The sequence below is a fragment of the Leptonychotes weddellii genome, chromosome 8 (genome assembly GCF_054177405.1).
Source record: "Leptonychotes weddellii isolate Sample4059 chromosome 8, ASM5417740v2, whole genome shotgun sequence".
NCBI classification, from domain to species: Eukaryota; Metazoa; Chordata; class Mammalia; order Carnivora; family Phocidae; genus Leptonychotes; species Leptonychotes weddellii.
This window is the reverse complement of record NC_138376.1, coordinates 121,778,903-121,797,493: the sequence shown is the minus strand read 5'-3', so window position 1 is coordinate 121,797,493 and position 18,591 is coordinate 121,778,903. Positions and strand designations below refer to the sequence as shown.

The window sequence follows — 18,591 nt, the reverse complement described above, 5'->3', positions numbered from 1 at the left end:
GAGTTTATCTTTGTGTATGGTGTTAGAGAATGGTCGAGTTTAATTCTTCTGCATGTGGCTGTCCAGTTGGTTGTGGAGAAAGGGGAACCCTCTTACATTGCTGGTGGGAATGCAAGTTGGTACAGCCACTTTGGAAAACAGTGTGGAGGTGCCTCAAAAAATTAAAAATAGAGCTATCCTATGACCCAGCAATTACACTACTGGGTATTTACCCCAAAGACACAGATGTAGTGAAAAGAAGGACCATATGCACCCAATGTTCATAGCAGCAATGTCCATAATAGCCAAACTGTGGAAAGAGCCGAGATGCCCTTCAACAGATGAATGGATAAAGATGTGGTCCATATATACAATGGACTATTACTCAGCCATCCGAAAAGATGAATACCCAACTTTTACATCAACATGGATGGGATTGGAGGAGATTATGCTAATTGAAGTAAGTCAAGCAGAAAAAGTCAATTATCATATGGTTCCACTTATTTGTGGAACATAAGAAATAGCACGGAGGACATTAGGAGAAGGAAGGGAAAAATGAAGGGGGGGAAATCAGAGGGAGAGATGAACCATGAGAGACTATGGATTCTGAGAAACAATCTGAGGGTTTTAGAGGGGAGGTGGGTGGGGGGATGGGTTAGCCCCATGATGGGTATTAAGGAGGGCACATACTGCATGGAGCACTGGGTGTTATACGAAAACAATGAATCGTGGATCACCACATCAAAAACTAATGATGTATTGTATGGTGACTAACATAACATAATAAAATAAAATTAAAAAAAAAATCTTCTTCGGACGACAAAGTCTCACACTGAGAAGGAAATTTAGTTAAAGGTCAGGTTCAGCCTGAATCCCAGCATTCTCTTCACCTTTCTCCCCACAAATGCAGGCTGGCTTGGCAGGCCCTAAGATGCAGACCCAGAGGGGACAGAGCAGCAAAGCCTAATGGTCAGGGAGGGACCCTCCCAGGCCAGCAAGCTGCTACTCCGCCTTCACACTGTGTCCAGGCCCAGCAGCACATCCCCACCCTGGACACCTCAGTCCCCTGCACTTGAGGCTCTATTCTGGAGCCTTGCCTGACACCTTCAGGTCACTGGGGCCGCCCCGATCCCATCGGTGGCCTGCCAGGCTGGATTCCCTCTCTTTGTCCCCGCCCAACAGCCTGGGTCAGCCCCCCCGGGTAGCTGACCCATCTGCAACATTCAACTGTCACTATCTGTGGTGGCTGCTGTCACCGGCCATGCAGATGACCCCCTCCTGCCCCCACCCCACTGTCTACTCTTTTAGGACAGAAGCATTTGTTCCCCAGCTGCAGGAATCCGGGCATCCATCAGCTTCCAGCCAAGTCCCTCTCAGAAAACCACCTGTGACTGGAGAAAGACATCAGGCCCAAGGTCTTGCCCCTTCCGGGGGACCCATGTCCAACTTCTAATCTACGGAATTGTCAGATAATAAATGTGTGTGATTTTAAGTCACGAAGTGTGTGGCAATCCATTATGGCAGCGATAGAAAACTTATCCAGAGGAAAGAGAGAACGAGGAGACAGAAGAATAATTCCACTTATTTCTACACTTTAAATCTCCCTATCATGCGTGATCAGGGCTTGCATTCAGGAAAGCTTGAGACCTTCCCTGAAGACACCAACTAGGGTCAACTCTGGGTGATCGGACCAAGCCCAAAAGATCACATCCTCTTTAGAGAAGAATATTAAGCTCATGTTCTAGAGAACAGATCCATCATTCCTTGTATCACTATAACCATCCACAGCCAAGAGGAAGGAAGAGTTCAGTAAGGAATGAATCAGACTCTTTGTTGCCATTTCAACTTTTAAATAAAAAATAAAATGTTAATAGTTTTCTAGCTCAGTAAAGACATATAGTTTAAAAATAATACTCCTGACCTTTATTATTTTATTGTGAGCCAAAGAAGAAATAATTCCTGTATATAATCTTATTCAATGTTAATCCTGACTAAAGAATAATTTTAGGACAAAGAGTAGGCTTCTCTTTCCAGTATCTCTTTACCTTTAAAAGACAAGACCATACCGGGGCGCCTGGGTGGCTCAGTCGTTAAGCGTCTGCCTTCAGTTCAGGTCATGATCCCAGGGTCCTGGGATCGAGCCCCACGTCAGGTTCCCTGCTCAGCAGGAAGCCTGCTTCTCCTTCTCCCATACCCCCTGCTTGTGTTCCCTCTCTCACTGTGTCTCTCTCTGTCAAATAAGTAAATAAATAAATAAATAAATAAATAATCTTAAAAAAAAAAAAGACAAGACCATACCTTTTGGGGCACCTGGGTGGCTCAGTCATTTGAGCATCAGACTCTTGGTTTTGGCTCAGGTCATGATCTCATGGGTCCTGAGATCGAGCTCCATGTCGGGCTCCCTGCTCAGCACTCAGCAGGGAGTCAGCCTGAAGATTCTCTCCCACTGCCCCTCCCCCTGCACACACTCTCTTACTAATAAATAAATAAATCTTTAAAAATAAAAATAAATAAAAATAAAAGACAAGACCATACCTTTTAAAATATCTGCACAAAATATGTATAAAGCTAATGGAGTAGAAACAGAAACAAAGTCAGTGTGTTTCCTAAATACAGTAGTAAGCACCTCTTGAACATGTGTGGGGACCATTCTGGCATTTGATTTGCATGTATTGCCATCTTAAAGAGAAGCAGGAAAATTTATACCAAGTTAATAAGTGTGCAATCCAAGCAAAGAATTTTTCTCCCTGGTCAGAAAGACAAATAAGCTATATATATAGCTCCAGAATTTAACTTGACTTTGGCTTATATGTTCAAAAATGCCCTTATCTGTCATCAAGAATGTGTGTATGGGAAATTCATGGCATTAAAAGACCCCAAAATAGTACCATTCAAGATGATAAAGTACATCTATTATATACATCTAAGGCCCGCTCAAAAGATCAGATCACTGGAGTCACTAGCTGTGTAGCTGCCCACTTCTGGGGCAACATAGCTCTGCAGATACAAGGCAACCATAGGCTGTTACCAGAAAGGCCTCAGTGGATCAAAAGTATGGCTAGGTAAGCCAGGTCTCAATATCCCGGGCTCAATATCCCAGGAAGAATGAGCATCCTAGTACACAACAATATTGAAGAGGAGTCCCTACTAGGGTCACATTTCCACATTCAACCCTCTCCAAAATCAACAGATGATGAGTCTGCATAGAGATCTCAAAGAATATAGAGACTGTCATCTATCTTAATAAGTTGTGAGAAAAGTAGAAAGGTCTTGAACACCAGATTTCAACAGTTTGGTGTGGATTTACTTTTCCATGCAATGGGTGTGTGACTCTATCACTATAAATGTAACAAACACAGCACAGAAGAAAATTTGAGAAAGAAGGCTGGGACTGTGGTCCAGGTGTGAGCTGATGAGGACCTACACCACTGAGCTCAAACTACCCTACAACAAAAACACCTCTTCCAAGGGAGACCCAGGGCATGCACAATTGTGGATGCAGAACTGAGCTGCAACTCCTTCCTCCTCAAGGACACACTGGAATTGGAGCAGTGAGTGAGAAAAGCTAACCTTGATGTTACAAAAAAAAATTTTCTTAATTCTCAAGCTACAGCACTATAACTTTAGTGTTAGTCACACATTCATTGCTGCATACTCCAAAACAGTCTCAACACTTCATTTGAGAATTTCTGGTAGTTAAGTTTTCCAGTCTAATAAACTTCCCCAAAATGTAGTGGCTTAAAACAACAACTTTGTTCACAAATCTGCAATGTGGAGAGAACGTGGCAGGAAGTGTTCATGTCTGCTCCATTTGGCTTCCATTGGGGTGGCTCAAAGACTAGGGGAAGAGGGGGGATGGAATCATGTGAAGGTTCACTTGCATGGCTGGCTGCTGTGCCAGGAAGACACAAACAGCTGGGCGGAAAGAGCTGGGGGTCCATGGCACCTCTCTTTATATGGTCCAGACTCACTCTATGCGGTCTCTGTACTATGGGGAGTCTCTATGTGATGTAGCTAGACTTCTCACGTGGTAGCTCAGAGCTCTAAAGGTACACGTCCCAAGTGAGAGAGAGAGAGAACTCATGCACTAGATGAAAGCTTCATCACATGTCCAACCTAGCCTCAGAAATCACATACATCACTTCTGCCATGTTCTATTCTTTAGAATGGAGTACTAAGGCAGACCCACATTCAAAGGGTGAAGAATTATACTCCATTTTTTTTAATGGAAAGAGAGTCAAAGATTTTACGAATATGTTTGAAAACGACCACATCAGTATGGACACAGAGAAGAAGAATACAGCCCAAGAGACATTAAAGGAAAGGATCAATAGAGGATGAAGGGCTGAAGTACGTGAGAAAAGGGGAAACTGCAGTACTGGGGACCAGGGAGGGATTCTCTTCACTCACAGTGATGGATCCAGGAACAACACAGGCGGTGCTCTATGCCTTGCTCCCTGGGGAAGACAGCTCCACAGACAGGAGTAATTCAAGACTAGAAGATTGGTGCTCCAAGTAAGGGAGAAGGAGAGCAAGAGATGAAAATCACATTGGAAGAGGCAAGAGGGATCATTATGATGATTCAAACTTGCTCAAGAAAGTAAGAAAGGGAGAAGGGGGATGAGCAAAATGAATTCAGGGCAAGCAGGAAACAACAGATATACAGAAGAAAAAGAAAAAGAAAATGGTAAAGCAGGAGATGAACATCCTCAAGCTAAAGGAAGAAAAAGTTTCAAGTAAAGAGAAAGTAGTCACAATCCCCTACACCATTGACAGAAAGGGAAAAACAAAAACAAGAAAGAAGGACACTAGATTTTGTCAAGAAAGTAGTCAGGAATACACATTTTGGGGATTCATTTTATTTTTACTAGCTGTACAAGGGGAGGCAATAATTTCTCATCTCAGCAAGTAGAACAAACACCTCTAATAGACTCCAGTGTTTTGTGTTAAAATAAGCTGTTTCTCTGTATTCTTGAGAAGTGCCTGAAAAGACACCAGACTTAAGGAGCTTAAATCCTTTCCCAAGTGAGTTAGACAGCCATTCCTCTGCTGATAAGGCTACCTGAAGGCAAACCACATCCAGCCCCAGAGGGCCATTGGCTGACACCCTCCTCTATCAGCCACCAGCCTTGTCATATTTGATGGCTCTCAACAGACCAGGTTCCCATGGACTTTGAGGTCAGCAATTTTTAAAACTCAGTTTGAAGATGTATGGAAATTATTGTATTCCTATTTTTAAAAATGGTGTGTTCTGTCCAAATGTGCTTAAAATGTTCTAAAATTAAAGGTCTCATTACAGTTGAAAGAAAGTCTACCTCAAAATTCTCTAGAGGGAGACAGGGAAGCCTATTCCAATGGTGTGTTAGCTCCCAGCTGTGAAGGGACAAGGAGGAAGAGGCAAAAATAGGCCTAAATTAAGGATAGCACAGCTTCTACAGATTAGAAGAATGGAGTCAGGGGAAAAGGATACGCACACACAGAGTTGTCACCTCTCTCTTCATTCTGGGACTGCTCATGGCAGAGAAAGAGATTTTCTCTCTCATGTAGAGCACCAGGGAGACTGAAGAGTCTACAAGAGCTGAGGGCTGGCTGGTTCAATCATAAATCCCTTCTATCAGGACTTTCAACTAAAACCAGCCACATGAGAAGAGGTCAGTAACAGAACCTTCATTACTAGTACTCTGAGGGTTTGTATCTAAGCTAGACATGGGATCAGAGAAGAGCTTCCACACTCAAAGTATTATAAGTGGGGGACAAAAAGTTAAGCTTTTTTTTTTTTTAAATCAATGAAAAACCAGCATCAAATTAAAATGGCAGATGAAGATTTGTGATAAAGGATCTCATTTACCTGTAAACCTTGCTCTTAATTGTATAACCTCAATGATTAGGTGATAGTTACGATTTATCTTTTGAAAACTACTTTACCATCATATAAAAGCATAATAGATTGAATCCCATACTAAATTCTGTTACCCAGGCCTAAGCATTTGAGTCCAGATGTCATAGTCATTGCCAGGACACACTTAGGAAATCAAAACCTATGAAGAGGCAGCTTTGCATATTCTATCCCTTAAAATGATAGTAAATGCCAAGAATCAGCAAGAAGTCCAAAAAAGAAAGATTAGAAATAGTATGAAGAATAAATTGAGTGTATTTATACAAACCAAATAGGATAGCAATAAAAGTTAATTACATATATATGCAACAACATACATGAATCTGAAAAACACATTAAGTTAGAAAAATCACAAGCTGAAAGTTGTAAGAGCAATCACTCCCACTCTGACAATGAGAACAAGCCAGATTAGCTACAAAAGCGGTTTTTTTAAATATATCAGGGAACTGAGGATGCAAAGAAGCTTGAATGTGTTGAGCCCTTCCCAAGAGAAAAAAGGCCAACAGCTGCTCTCATTCCTAGCGAAGTGGCAGGAAAAACAGGAATCCACCATATCCAGGAGTAAGGAGAAAACAGGTAAATTTTTAAGCAGGTTTAATGGCTATATGGATGGCTGCATGGATAAGAATACTGGGAGCCTGAGCCACAGAGTAAGTCTGCACCACCAGCCAACTCCTTCCCATAGATCCTCACCAAAAACACAGCAAGAGTACACCAAAGGCTGGGGGGTAGGGCAGGAGAGTTGAGAGGCAACTGCCCTGGGGATATAAGACCTTCCCAAGGGTAAGGCAGGGATCAGAGCATGGAAACTGAGAAAATCTCCCTTATGCGCTTTAGGCCTTCACTGTAGGCACTGCAGCAACCCTCCAAAAGCTGAGGCCAGACAGCTGGACCAAGAGAGGTGGGCTGAGATGAAGAAGGTTGGGACAGGGCTAAAAGCAAAGAAAACTCCCCAGTAACCCAAAATGCTAATGGACTGGCTGAGAAATCTTCCACAGTTGGTAAGCTGGTACTGGGCTGGGCTATAAAGCATAAAGAATTCAGATCCCAATTCCTGCTAAAGGGAAAGTCTCTGCCCTCGAAAGAGTTGAACTCAATGATGAAATGGATCTAACTAAAGCTTCAGTACAGACCACACCCATTTCAATAACAAATTAGATTTACTCAGCCCACACACTAGTAGCATGATATGCCCTTTTAAATTGCTGCATCCTTGGGGCGCCTGGGTGGCTCAGTCGTTAAGCATCTGCCTTCGGCTCAGGTCATGATCCCAGGGTCCTGGGATCGAGCCCCGCATCCGGCTCCCTGCTCAGCGGGAAGCCTGCTTCTCCCTCTCCCACTCCCCCTGCTTGTGTTCCCTCTCTCTCACTGTGTCTCTGTCAAATAAATAAATAAAAAATCTTAAAAAAATAAAAATAAAAAAAATAAATTGCTGCATCCTCTACAATTCTTTTACACACAATATCTGACATGCAATCAAAAATTATGAGACACACAAAGAAGGGAGAAAATATAACCCATAGTCAAGAGAAGAAATAACCAAAAGAAGTAGACCCAGAGATGATATAGCTGCTGGAATCATTAGGCAAGAAGTTTAGAATAACTACAAAAAAAAGAAAAGGAAAAAAAAAAATATATATATATATATATGTTAAAGGATCCAGTGGAAAATATGGACATAAATGGATGGAGATTTCAGGAGAAGAATAGAAATTATTTTTTATTTATATAAAAAACTATTTTTTAATGTAGAAATGCTCAAAATAAAAAAAATAAGACATTACAGATGGTTTAACATAAACAAGACACAGCAGAAGGATCAGTAAACAAAGTCAGAGCAACAGGAATTATTCAAACTGAAACACATACACAGATTTTTTTTTTTTAAAGATTTTATTTATTTATTTGACAGAGAGAGAGATAGCGAGAGCAGGAACACAAGCAGTGCGAGTGGGAGAGGGAGAAGCAGGCTTCCTGCCGAGCAGGGAGCCCGATGTGGGACTCGATCCCAGGACCCTGGGATCATGACCTGAGCCGAAGGCAGACGCTTAATGACTGAGCCACCCAGGCGCCCTATTTTTAAAAATGGATAAGAGAGGGACAAAAGAAATATTTGAAGAAATAATGGATGAAAAAGTTCTAAAACTGATGGAAGATATCAACCCACAGATCCCAGAAGTCTTAGCAAACCCTGAGCCATATAAGTAGAAAGAAAACTACACCTGGGCATGTCATAGTTCAGCTGTTGAAAACAAACAAACAAAAAGATAAAAAGAAAATCAGCTGGTAAAAAACTCACCCATTATATACCACAGAGGAAAATGCTAAAAATAAAGACTAACTTCTCATCAGAAACAAGAGACCAGAAGACAGTGGGCCAATATCTTCAAAGTTCTGATTCAAACAACTGTCAAACTAGAATCCTATATCCAGTGAAAATATCTTCTATCCTTTAAAAATGAAGGCAAACATTTTCAGAAAAAGCAAAATCTAAAAGAACTTGTCACCAGCAGCCCTGCACCAAGAAATGCTAAAAGAAGTACTTTAGGCCAAAGGGAAATGATATAGATGGAAGAAATAAATAGTACTAGAAATGGTAAATATGTAAAGATAAACATAAAATTCCATTTAAAATTATCTCTATTTTATATATGTATAAATGTATTTTTTTGGCTTTTATATGTGGGTATGTTTTATTTTAAATTATCATTGTTTCATACAGGTATATTTTACATACTATTGACAGCTTTAAAGTAGTAACATTACTGGGCTTATAGCACACACAGATATATAGTATATGACAACAGAGTTACAAAGGGTGGGAGAAGTAAGTAGAATTATAATGTTTTAAGTTTCCTACATCATGAAGTACAGTATTACTATCTGGAGGTAGGGTAAAGATGAATATTCTGATCTCTTACATAACTATTAAAAAAGGGGCGTCTGGGTGGCTCAGGCATTAAGCGTCTGCCTTCAGCTCAGGTCATGATCTCAGGGTCCTGGGATCGAGCCCTGCATCGGGCTCCCTGCTCAGCCAGAAGCCTGCTTCCCTCTCTCCCACTCCCCCTTCTTGTGTTCCCTCTCTTGCTCTTTCTTTCTCTCTCTGTCAAATAAATAAATAAAATATTTAAATAACTACTAAAAAAAATACAAAGGAATACAGCCTAAATTTTTTAAAGGAAATAAAATGGAATATTAAAAATACATGGTTCAGGGGCGCCTGGGTGGCTCAGTCGTTAAGCATCTGCCTTCGGCTCAGGTCATGATCCCAGGGTCCTGGGATCAAGCCCCGCATCGGGCTCCCTGCTCAGCGGGGAGCCTGCTTCTCCCTCTCCCACTCCCCCTGCTTGTGTTCCCTCTCTCGCTGTGTCTCTCTCTCTCAAATAAATAAATAAAATCTTTAAAAAAAAAAATACACGGTTCACCTAAATGAAGGTTAGAAGAAAAGAGAAATAATACATATCAGATAAGCACAAAACAAATACCACAATCATAAACTTAAAGCTAACAATAAAATTTGAATACGGACTGTGGTAGCCACATTAAATTTACTGAAATTGATACTATTATAGTTGACTCTTGAACAAAACGGGGGTTGGGTGACAACCCCATTCCACCCCACACAGTTGAAAATTGGTGTATAACTTTCAACACCCTCAAAATTTAACTATTAATAGCCTACTGTTGACCAGCAGCCTTATGATAACATAAACAGTCCATCAACAGATATTTTGTATGTTATATGTATTATACACTGTATTCTTACAATAAGTAAGCTAGAGAAAAGAAAATGCTATTAAGAAAACCATAAGGAAGAGCAAATACATTTACAGTACTGTACTGTGAAAAAAATCCATACTTAAGTGGACCCGTGCAGCTCAAACCTGTGTCTGAGGGTTAACAATACCATGTTTACATAAGAAAATGTCTTTTCTTAAGAATTAAATGCTGAAAAAATTGGATATAAAAGGATATGGTGTCTGCGACTTACTCTTTAACGGTCCAGAGAGAGGAAGGGAAAAGGACAGAGATGGAGTTTTTTGTATATCTATAAAACATTTCTTTACTTTATATATATATACTAGAATCTGTTTTTTTTAGCCCAATGTGCTATCACTGTTTTATATATATATATATATACATATCTACTATCATCTACCATCAACCCCTCCGTGTTCTACAATGCGTGGCATGGCCAGCAACTGGCCAGAAGATAGGACATTTCCCATAGGTTTTCTGAGATGGTGGAAATTTTATATATAAAAAATATTATATATATATATATATATATAAAAGAAATTTTTCTTTATATTTTTTGTATAGGAAAATAAGCCAAACTAAACAATCTGTTGTTTGGGTATGCATACATTAAGAAAACTTGAGGAAAAAGAGGCAAGGCGTTAATAATGACTGAGCTCAGGTGGTGAAGACCTCAGGGAGGGGCAGGGAGGTGGATCAGAGCTGAAACCCAGAGGGTGTGAGGAGATTCAAAAGCCCCAGTATTGATGTGGTTCTTGAGTTGAGTGTTAGTTGCGCAGGTAGTCTTTACAGTATTTTATTTCAAAACTTGCATGTATGTTACATAGAATCTTCTGTATGAGTCTATTACATTTTTTAAAGGGCAGAAATTGAGGAGGAAGAAGATCATCCAGTTTATAAAAATTAGTTTGAATTGGGACCAACTTTTACATTTAGTGAACTAAACAAAAGCATTAATATGGTCCCCAACCCTTACCTGAGCCAACTTTTTTATCAGATCCAAGTTCCTGGATGTAGCTAATTAGAAGTATCTATTGACCACCAGTGTTCTCCCTTTCCCAACAACCTCAGCTACAAAAAAAAAAAAAAAGGAATACACTTCCCTGAAACACTTAACTTAAATTATCTTGCTAAGACAGAGTAACTCTGCAATGAATAAATTACGTGCAACATTGCTCTGCAAAGGAAAAATCTTCAGGTTATGTAGATATAGCCCATTAAATAATTGACCATCATTACCCTATTTGGGGAACCTCAGGCATTCTTTCTGTATAACTTGGTATCACTTTCTACTAGCTGAGAGTCAACAGTATCCTTAAGAGTTTTATTAAATAAATTCAAGTATCCAAAGTCAAGAACCCATAAAATTTGAAATTATTCCAGGTACTGATGGTAGTTGGGTAACATTCTTATACATCACAGAGTGCTTTAGTTGCTTAAAGCATTTAGTTTAAAAATAAAGAAAAACTAGAAAGAAGTCTTAGTTAGCCAAGTGAACATCCCAACTCTGTCACTAGTTTTCTAAGTAACTAAGAAAACCTTTTATTTCCTCTGCTTCAATTAACGCACTTGAAAAGGGATGAGACCTGATTCTAAAATCAGAAGAATTACATCTAAAAATCAAAGCTTCTAAGGCAAATGTGTTCTAGAAGGCATTATTAATTATAAATTTTATTAATGTTGACAACTTTACAAGATGAAAAACTAAAGCACAAGGAAGTTATTTTTCAGAGCCTTTCAAGATTGCCATTATTCCATGAACAACGAATATTCACTAAGAGCCTGCTACATACCAGATACTGTTTTAGGTACTGGAGGACAACAGTGAACAAAACTAACACATTCCCTTATCCTCATGGAACTTACATGTGTTGATCTTACACACAAATGAATGGGTTAGTGCCCTCATGTCAAGAGGCCAATAATAAGGTTTTGAAGCCAGCTAAAATTCTTGTGTGGGTCCATAGCAAGTTATAAAGTGTCCTTGACACCATATACCTGGTTAATAGGGACTGTTCAGGGTAACATCCCGATGGTCATCTACTATCATCTACCATCAACCCCTCCATGTTCTACAATGCGCGGCATGGCCAGCAACTGGCCAGAAGATAGGACATTTCCCATAGGTTTTCTGAGATGGTGGAAAACTTGATGCAGTTCTGAATAGGACAGCTGAGAAAAGAGAGGGTCCTTATATGCTAAAAGGGTAGCATCTTCTACCAAATAATAAAGGATTTCCAATCTATAAGGGAGAAGTTATTATTGGAAATAGCACCTTTATTTATGGGGGACAGGCCCTTGTTCAATCATCAAAGCAAACTTCACCCTAGTCCCACTGACTACCAATTAGTCATTAATTATTTCAGAGGGGATTAGCCAAAGAAAGGAGGAGGAGGAGGAAGAAGAAACAAAGGGAAGGAGGGAAGGAGAAATGGAAGGAGAGGGGAAAAGAAAACATATGGCTTCAAAAAAAAAAAAAATCATCAATGGACTTCTAGTGACAAGAAATTTAAGAATGCGTCCACATTCCCAAGTGTTTCAGCCCCAGTCACACCTCCAAACTGTCTGTGACCACAGCATGGAACTGGGAAACCGTCAAGTCCAAGATCGGAGCAGGCCTCCCCTCACCTCACCGAGGCTCCTGGAAACACCAGCCTCACCTGGCTGCCTGGTTCATCTCCTTCTTTCTGCCCCTGTGATCAGAGACTATGAGATGTCAATAGTTCAGGACCAAAGACTTTTTATTTTCAAAATTTCACCTCGAAACAAGGACAGACTGTAAGTATGTGTATGTCAGAGAAGAAGAGACACGAATTGATAAAGTTCACTGATCTTTTCAAATTGCACTTCTGGGGATGTGAGAATGAGGACGTTGCTGTGAGTCTCAGATGAACCAGGCCTTCAGTAACTGCAAGGAGCCTTGACAAGTCTCGACAGCACTGTGAGCAACTTCCATCTTGAATACAGCTACAAAATGCTAGCATTCTCTATCAGTACATATGCTGAACACAAGATGCCCCAAAATACATAGCCCAGCCCTACTTGAAAACGAGCGGAGTTGCATCAGGTAGCTTCTAGTAGCTTTCTTTACTGTCTTCATGGTTCTAAGATGGTAGCTCTGAAAACAGAAATGAAATCCAGTCCCTGCTTCTGGGAGGCTTCCTCAGGGCTCCTGCTCAGGTCTGGACAAGGAGGGTCCCAGACTTCTCTGCAGGACTCCCACTCTAAAGGGGCAAGAGTGAAGCCACTCCTCAGACTCATACGAAGGTCTTTATTTCAACTGCAAACTACACAGATCTGCATTTTTTTCAGCCCAATGTGCTACCACTGTTATACTTGCTTATTAACCCACTTACTCCCTCCTTCAAAGGCTCTCAGAAAAGAGAGTCCTGGGAAGGCTACTTCTAAGGTTTGCTCTAATAATATGTGCTGCTTACGGAGTACTGACTATGTATGAGACACTGTACTAACTATACTTTTTTATTTAATCTCCGTAACACTTTAAGGTAGATATTATTAATCCCATTTAACAGACTGGGAAACTGAGGCTTAGAAAGTCAAATTATTTGCCCAGGGTCATACTTTTGTTTAGAATCTTGGGATCTGTCCTTCCAAAGTCCATACCTTTAAGCACTATTCTATACTTGAAGGGAGAGCACCGTGGGTCAGAAAGGGCATGGGCTTCGCAGTCTGAAGCCCTGCCACTAGTTGGTGTGTGACCCTTGGTTATTTCACTTCTCTATGCCTCTGTCACTTCATCTGCAATGTGGAAATAATCATTCCCACCCTGCCTTTTCCCCAGGGTTGGAGGGGCAGTATCAACACCTGTGGCTGTGCTCTAAAAAGTAAGTCCCTTTCTCTTGGACGAACTTCCTTGTCCTCTGCTCAAGGTTGGGAATGAGAGGTAGGGTGGGCGAAGAGTTACAGAAAAAGGAGGTCTGAAGCTAAGCCCTGTGTCTTCTTTTCAAATGTTGTACTTGCCTTTTGTTAACGGTATGGGGAAACATGGACTCTGATGTTTGAACACGAATTCTACTAATATTAAAGTTATCCAGACATGAAATTAATCCAAATAGGCAAACACATAGTATGTGCTCAATAAATACCTAAAGAAAGGGCAGAAGGAAGGCAGGCAGTGAGCAGACAAAACTGGCATTTTCTCTTGATCTCTTTTAGGCTGTGCCATTTCATATCCTATGCATGGAACTAATTGCTTCTCTGAGTCTATCAAATTAATTTGGCCAGAGTCATTTAATTTCACTTTGTCATTAGTGATGATAAAGAACTTAAAAGCAACACAGTGACAATATTCTTAGCCAAACCATTATATTCTATAGTTTGAACAGCCCTATGATTTTTCCCAACTGAGGCATCAGGCCAGGATTGGCCTATTTTCTTGAAATTTCAAATTGCCTAATTGAAGCAACACTCATGGAGACCGAATACACACACACACACACACACACACAGAGCTTATCTAAAAAGGAAGTTACCAAGAGTACCTAATAAAATCCTAGCACACATGTTTATTCCTACAGTCATTGGTTAACAAAATGCTGATGCAGAAAAAGATCCTTAACAACCTACTAGTGAGGACTTTGGGGAACTCTTGGAAGAAACACACGCAGAGCTTAAGACGCGAAAATGAATTTATGATGGTTTGCTTAAAAGCAATACTTAAATAAAGAAAATAAAAGACAGTAAGTACAACTAGATGGGATCTCTAAACATACAGTGGGGATTTGGGTGTACACAGAAAATGAAACATTCATCATCCTGCATGAAACACACCTGTGGCTGAAGCTCACAAAATTAACCCATTTTCCCCACTCTTAAAATTGCTAAAAAGAGCAAAAAATGCCAATAGAGATCAGCTCAAAACATTTTTAACATTAGGAACGTAGTGAATCCTATCTATCTCGAAGGCCACCTGTAAGGAAAGCCAATCGAAGGATGGCATTTGTGTTCAATCACATGGCATCATCACTCCAGTGCCTGAATCTATTATAACTCAGACCCAGGTCTGTAAGGATGAGTGGCTGCCTCTGGAAGGGGACAAGGGGAGCAAGAGAGGAGGAACAGAGCATTTCTCCTGCCATTCCCAAAGCCTTTTCATACCCTCCCCCTCCCATCCCGGAGGCCTCCAACAGGCTCCACCCTAGTTGCAAATGGGCCCCAAAGTTAAACTTCTGGAAGAGACCTGGGAAATGTACATAGTCAGAAATGGAGGGGTTGTGTGTGAGGCCTGGGGGCGCTGCGTGGCTTACCTCTGAGATCTTTCTCCTCACCTCAATCCTGCTAAAACTGTTCATCATAGCACAATGTTCAGATGCAAAATGTTTCCCCTCAGAGTCAGAGGGCTTTACGTGAAAAGTATTACATTGTCAAGAGATCATTCATTTCTGATTGAGATGGCATTTGGAATACCAAACACTGGGCACAAAATCAGAGCCTATTAATACTTACCAGAGACAAAAGTAAATAAACACAAAGGTTTAATTAACCCTATGCAACAGAAGATGGAGACTGAATGGGTACCATGCCCCATGATAAGCAGGATACAGGAAACGCAAAGAACCCCCAATAAATGTATTGTTTTTTGTGGGGGGAGTGTAGTGGGGGAGTAGCTACAACTTTTATTGTACATAGGATACCAGGAATTACATAAGAAGCTGCATTGCAAATGTTGGACCCAATAAAAGCAATTGAAATTGATTCTGGAATGTGGTTAAAGTACTTTATCTAGTCTATTAATAAATAAGAAGATCTTTCATTAGTTGGCAGGAGGACAGTTGCTACTAGCCAACTTGATTTTCCTGAAAACAGCAAAGACTTGCATGCACTTTTTTCAAATTAAAGCCCTAAAGTCCCAAAGTACTGTTTCTGGAAACAGAAGTTACCATTCAGTGTCATACTTTTCCTGAACAGGCTGAGAAAGTCTCCTTTCACCTGTTCCCCAACATGGGGGGGGGGGGAAGAAAGTGTGTATTTCCAATATTTTTTATTGAAACTTTTTTTAAAAGTGAAGAGTTTAGAAACCTCATGATAAATCAGAAATTGTTGATCAAGAGTGATCACCTAAGGAGAATGAAAAAATGAAATTATCCTTCCAGGCCACCTTGGGTGGCCTACACTTGTAAACCTGAAACAACCAAGATTCTTCACTATTCAGCGAAGGTACCTAGAAGATTTAGTAAATGAGCTTAACAAGATGCCCTATAGCTTGGAGCAAGAAAGGAAGTCAATTGTATTTATCCCTGACTGAGGAATCCGCCTCATCCTCCCTTCCCACACAAGGCTACATCTGGGCTGGCTTGCTAGTCTCCAAACTCAGTTGAGACAGCACCAAGAATCAGTCACCTGCGAGGTGCCAACCACCTTCCAAGCATGCCCTCTCCCCTCTCCACTCCCAAAGCCCGACCCAGGACTGCATTACCTCTGGGGGCCAAAGAGCAAACAGACCTTCAAAAGAAAAAGAGGGAGAAGTGGGTCTGCATTATATAACAATGTACAGCAAATAAGGCTTCTAGAAAACGAAAGTAGAGAAAGGAGGGGCAGGGGTCGGGGGAGGCGAGGGGAGCAGGGCGTCGCGGAGCTTTCGCTGCCACTTACTCGAAGGCGAAGAAGAGTCCGCTAGTGACCAGGATGAGGATGAGAGTCAAGTAGAAGACGCCCGTCTGCCGGGCCATCATGATCCTGCCGTTGCAGAAGAACTTGTTTCTTCCCGGGAAAACCTCCCATTTCCTCCGGGCCGCGATTTTCTTCTTCTTGTGGGGCGACTCCATGGGGGAGGAGCTGTGGGTGCTGATCTGACTGTACTCGCAGTCTTTCATGGGCCCGCCGCCGCCGGGAGGCATCCACGAGGGCAGCCGGCTGGGGGCGCACGCCCCCAGAAGCCCCCCGGCCGCGCGGGCCCCGCCGAGCCACGACCGCCGCCGGCCGCCCGGCCGCCCCCCGAGCCGCGCCGCCGCGGCCCCTACGCCGGCTCCCGGCTCGGCGACAACTTTGCCGAGGACACCCAGGTTAACCCTTGCGGGAGTCCAGCTGTCATAGCCGGGTCCCCCTCCGGGAGGGACGGTGCTCGCCCGCAGCCCGCGGCGCCGGTCCTCAGTCGCTTCCAGCCCGCGTACCGGGGCTCCGGGGCCCCGCGGGGCGCGAGGGGCCGCCCGCCCGGCCCCCGGCTCGCCACGCGCCCGCCCCCTCGCACAGCCGCTCGCTCGGCCCCGCCGCCCTCGGCCCGCCGGCCGCGCCTCGGCTCCGACCCGCCGACCCCCGAGCGCTGCGCCCCGAGGGGACACGAGGCGGCGGCCCCCGCGCCGGCTTCCTCGGGAGCCACTTCGGCGCCGCGGCCAGGTTTATTCTAATCCTTCCTCCCGGCGGCGGATCCTCCCCAGGAGAGAGCGATGGAAACTGGGAGGCAGCTCGCGGCACCGGCAACCCCTCCCAGGGGTGGGTGGGGAAACGGAGCACGTTATTCTGTCAGGAGCGGGCTCGGCAACAGCCCGGGCGCTGCTCGCGCTGCGACCCCGCGCCGGCGCGCCTGGCAGCCGAGCCCAGACCGCGGCCCCCGCGCGAGGCTGCCGGGGCCGCCCCGGCCGAGGGTCGCGGCGGCGGCTCGTGGGCTGCACGGCCAGCGGCTCCCTGGCTCCCTCCTGCCCCATAGGGGCCGGGCCGGGCGCAAGGAGGGCCGCCGGGGGGCGGGGGGCGGGGGAGCGGCGGAGCGCGTCTCAGGGCCGCGGGGCGAGCGCCACAGACACTTGTTTGCAAGGCTCAGCCCCGGCGCGCTCGCGGCGCTCCGAGCGGGTCCGCCTCCTCCCAGCCAGGTGGGCGGCGGCCCTCGCCGAGCCAGCCCGGCTCCTCCTCCCGCTCCTCCTTCTCGCCCGCGAAGCCCGGCACCGGCACCGGCTCCGCGGGGTCCCCGCCCCAGTCCCCTCGGGCGGGCCCGACGCGGCCCCCCGGGAAGGCGCTGGGCCCCCCCTGGCATCGCTCGAGGACGGCTCGGGACACACACACACACACACACACACACTCACGCAGCAACACGGGACACACACACACACGCAGCAACACGGGACACACATTCACGCACACACACACACTCACGCAGCAACACGCAAATCCATTCTTGCCACTCCCGGGGACCTGAGGAACCCGCGCGGAGAGGTGACCCTCCCCGGGCCTGCCCCGGCTTTCCTCTTCCTCCCCCAGCGGGGCGCGTGGTCGACTTGCGGGGAACCCTACTGCTGCCCGGGAGTGGGCGGGGGTGCCCGGCGACGGGATGGGGAGAGGTGGTACAAGGCAGGCCTGACTCCGGGATGAGGGCTGCGGGCCGGGGTCTCGGGGCCCGGCCGGTTTCCAGGTTTTCCCGCAGGGAGAGTGGAGCGGTCTGGGTCCCCTCCGGCCCCGGATCCCTGCCTCCGTCCCGGAGGACAAGCCCGTGGCGGCCAGGCTCTGCGGGGGTTGCTGCCTCCCCAACCCTTTCTTTCTCACTTCTCCGACACGGGCGCTCGCGATTTACTCGCTTTATTTCTCCCCTTTCTCCTGCGAGCTCCCACGGCAGCAGAGGGACCGACCGCTCTTCTCTCCAGCCCGCGCCTCCCCTGCCCGCCCCGCCCCACCGTCCCGGCCGATCCGCCGGTGCGCTCGCGCCCTCCCTGGCTTTGCCGCGGGGTCGGAGCCCTCGCGTGGTGGGAACAACCAGTGGGCAGCGGAAAGCAAAGGCAGCCGGGCGGGGACGCTCGGTTTTCCGAGCCCCACTTTCCTTTCGCCGCCCACTGGGATGTGTAGTTCTTCCTCTCGCCGACTGGCTCCGAGAGGAAATACGACTTGGGGACCAAAAAACTACAAATCCCTGCATCCCCCGCGACGAAAGCGGGAGAGGCGCGGTGCTGGGCGTTCTGGTGCTCGGAGACTGGAGATGGGAACTAACAAAGGGAATGGTGGGGAGCGGCTGTGCC

At 44.8% G+C, this 18,591-nt stretch overlaps 1 protein-coding gene across 5 annotated transcripts in view; it reads right to left on the bottom strand.

Moving 5' to 3' along the window:
• The window catches only part of ZDHHC14 (zDHHC palmitoyltransferase 14), a 264,705-nt gene extending 247,462 nt beyond the window's left edge, over positions 1 to 17,243 (bottom strand). The window contains exon 1 of one of the 5 annotated variants that reach the window (XM_081829205.1): positions 16,247 to 17,243. In XM_081829205.1, coding sequence (XP_081685331.1) covers positions 16,247 to 16,491 — 245 coding nt within the window. In that variant the 5' untranslated portion in view covers positions 16,492 to 17,243. The remainder of the gene's footprint in view (positions 1 to 16,246) is intronic. The other 4 variants (XM_081829203.1, XM_081829204.1, XM_006740094.3 and 1 more) reach the window with 4 other exon arrangements.
• Between the last annotated feature and the right edge of the window lie 1,348 nt (positions 17,244 to 18,591).